This window comes from Arachis hypogaea, chromosome 17, assembly GCF_003086295.3.
Source record: "Arachis hypogaea cultivar Tifrunner chromosome 17, arahy.Tifrunner.gnm2.J5K5, whole genome shotgun sequence".
In the NCBI taxonomy this organism is placed as follows: Eukaryota; Viridiplantae; Streptophyta; class Magnoliopsida; order Fabales; family Fabaceae; genus Arachis; species Arachis hypogaea.
In genome coordinates, this window is record NC_092052.1 from 130,308,310 (window position 1) to 130,311,011 (window position 2,702).

The 2,702-nt window shown below is 42.9% G+C and overlaps 1 protein-coding gene across 1 annotated transcript; it reads right to left on the reverse strand.

The window, feature by feature from the left end:
• Positions 1–224: 224 nt before the first annotated feature.
• LOC112766383 (aspartyl protease AED3) lies at positions 225–2,129 on the reverse strand. Its single transcript, XM_025812274.3, has one exon. The coding sequence runs from the start codon at positions 1,797–1,799 to the stop codon at positions 489–491; it is 1,311 nt and encodes a 436-aa protein (XP_025668059.1). The 5' UTR covers positions 1,800–2,129; the 3' UTR covers positions 225–488.
• Between the last annotated feature and the right edge of the window lie 573 nt (positions 2,130–2,702).

Sequence of the window (2,702 nt, forward strand, 5' to 3'; positions counted from 1 at the left end):
TGGTAAGTTAAGTGTCTAAAATTAAGACATCGAAACAAAAAATCAAATTCCATTACGGTAGTGATTGGTCCCCTTTTGGGGTAATTAAGTAATTAACCATTACAAGTTTACATCGTAGAGAACAGTTGATCACAATTCACATTAGAAAAAGTTTAGGGCAGCAACTTTGTTAAATTTTGGTCAGCATATAACCAGCAAAGAAAAGTGAGTCATTAGATGAAATCTCACACCAATCTCACACCATTAAAGCTATCATTAATAACTATTTGATGATTACAAATCACAAAAATTGCTGCCTCCTAATATTCCTCTTCACATTATTGTGACACTTGCGAGTAATAATAATGTTTAAACCCTACAAGGCACGCTTATTAATTAATTCACACGGCCACACCCAAACATCCAAACAATACAAAAGAAAAGATAGATTAATATCTTACCAAAACAAAGACAAAGAATACAAAACATTAAAAAAAAAACTAAAACAGTTAGTTACAAAGCTCACGGGCTATCCCAACCTTGTTATTAATTGTATCAAACAAGATCCTAAGATTCTGTTGCTGCAAGTTGGCAATCACGTTCAGCACAGAGTTCACATTACTCGGAGCCGCCGCCATTGCAAGGCAAGCTAGCGACCCAGCGCTACTATGTATCAAGCTGTTCTCCAATGGAAGCTTCAGGTCCAACCCCGTGAAGTGAAGCGTCACCGTTGGCGCCAAGTTCTCGTACGTCTTCACGAAACACGTGTCAAACGCTCCCAGGCTCGAGAACGTTCCACCAACCTGCTTCCTGAACTCGTCTCTCACCGCATTGTACACCGGCTCAACGAACCGGGTTATCACCGTTCCGGAATCAATGATGGTTCCGGAACCGGTGTTCGGGTCGAAAGCCAGGTACTCTGAGGGGACAGGGACGAGAACCTTTCCCACGCTTATTCCGGTGAGGTTCACATAGTAGAGGGAAGGCCTGTGAGGGTTTCGGAGAAGTGGGGTTGTACGGATACTCTTGGGCTGCCCCACGGGCCCAAGCTTGAGCGACCCTGAGAAGTAGTACGATTTGAAGCTGGGAAGGCAGTAGGAGAAGACACCTGAGTAGAGCCCGCCGGATTGCGAAAGTAAAGACAAAGGCCCACGGCCCAGGCCCAGAAGCCCTTGGGCCGGAATGGACTCGCCGGAGATTGCGTTAACGCAGCCGAATGAGTAGCCCGGGACTACGTCACTGGCTAATCTGAGTGAATCTTGGACGAGCGTGGCGGAAAATGTGGAGCCCGCGTAGGATTGGTTGAAAGCACACGCGCCTGCGCCCGTGGAGGGACACTGAAGCCCACGGACCTGGCCACATTGCGGGACTGAGCAGTCCAATGGGCCGTAACTTGTGGAGTCTTTGGGGGAGAATGTGGTGGCGGAGCAGCCCACGCAACCAGAGCACGGGACGAAGGCCTCGTCAGTGCTGGTGTCCAAGACCATGAACATGAGCTGGCCCGGGGTTCCGATCTTGACACGGACCACGTAGTTTCCAATGTTGAAGGCCTGGCCCGAAGCGATTGGGGCGGAGACAACGGACTTTTGGCCTACTAGTGTGGACAAGTACTTGAGACGGGCTGGGTCTTTGGATGCCATGTTTATGACCGTTTGGGCCCATGAGTCGGGCTTGGGTGGGTCAAATGGTGAGCATTTGCCGAAGATGGGTATCACGGTTAGGCCCGCTTCGTCAGGCTTGGAGGTGCATGGGTCAATGGCAATGCTACTTGCCACAAACATTGTAAAAAAGAGGATTAAGGTGGCGCACTTGAGGCCCATGATTGTTGGAACCGGTGGTGACTCGGCCGAGTGGTGTTGACTCGGTTGAGACTGTGGGTTGGGTTGGAATTTGGAGGTAGCAGGAAGGAAGAGAAGTGTGCATGCATATATTGCATGGCATTCTGAGTGGACCCTTATATATGCAAGACGTGGTTCTTAATTTACGGAAATATCCCTACGCTGTGATATTTGTAGATTGTAACACAGATAATGAGGTAAAATCATTTTAATTATTTTTATTTTTATAATTATAATTCACAAATGCAAAACAAATAAATCTAAAAAAAATTACACTTTTTATATTTTTATATATAAATAAGACACATTTTTCTCTTTTTTTTTTTTACTTCATATTAATTATTTTTAATATGTATATAATATTTTCAGATAAATAAGTATATTTATCTTTTCTTATTTAAAGGAATCTGTGAAAGGTAGGTAAGAATATATACAAGCTGGTTTCTCTGTGCAAGAGACTGTGATCAATTAAGGTTTTAAAGTGAGGGCAGTAAATAGAGATATACAGTGTGGTGTAGTGCAATGCATGAATAATGCGTAGAATGAAACAAAAGGACGAAGAGCAAAAGGTCGCTAGTTTGATCATTATCATTGGTATATCAGAATGGAAAAGGATAAAATGAACTAGCTAGGGTTGAGGCAATTTTGGAGTTTAATACAGTTTATGGCTGTTTCTTGGAATAAGGCTACACATAAGCTTAACTGTTAGCTGAGTGTGGGGTCTTTAGAACTTTTGGGACCGTTTGTATTGAAATTCGAAAATATTTGGTAACCAAAGAAAAATCAGCCAAAAAACAGCTATAACTTGTCTTATTTAGTATTTATTAATTGTTGCGACAATTAATGAATATTAGATAAAACAAGTTCTGATTTTTTTTTTTTTTT

Coding starts and splice junctions, on each gene's coding strand:
- LOC112766383 (XM_025812274.3), bottom strand. CDS start 1,799: ATGGGCCTCAAGTGCGCCACCTTAATCCTCTTTTTTACAATGTTTGTG.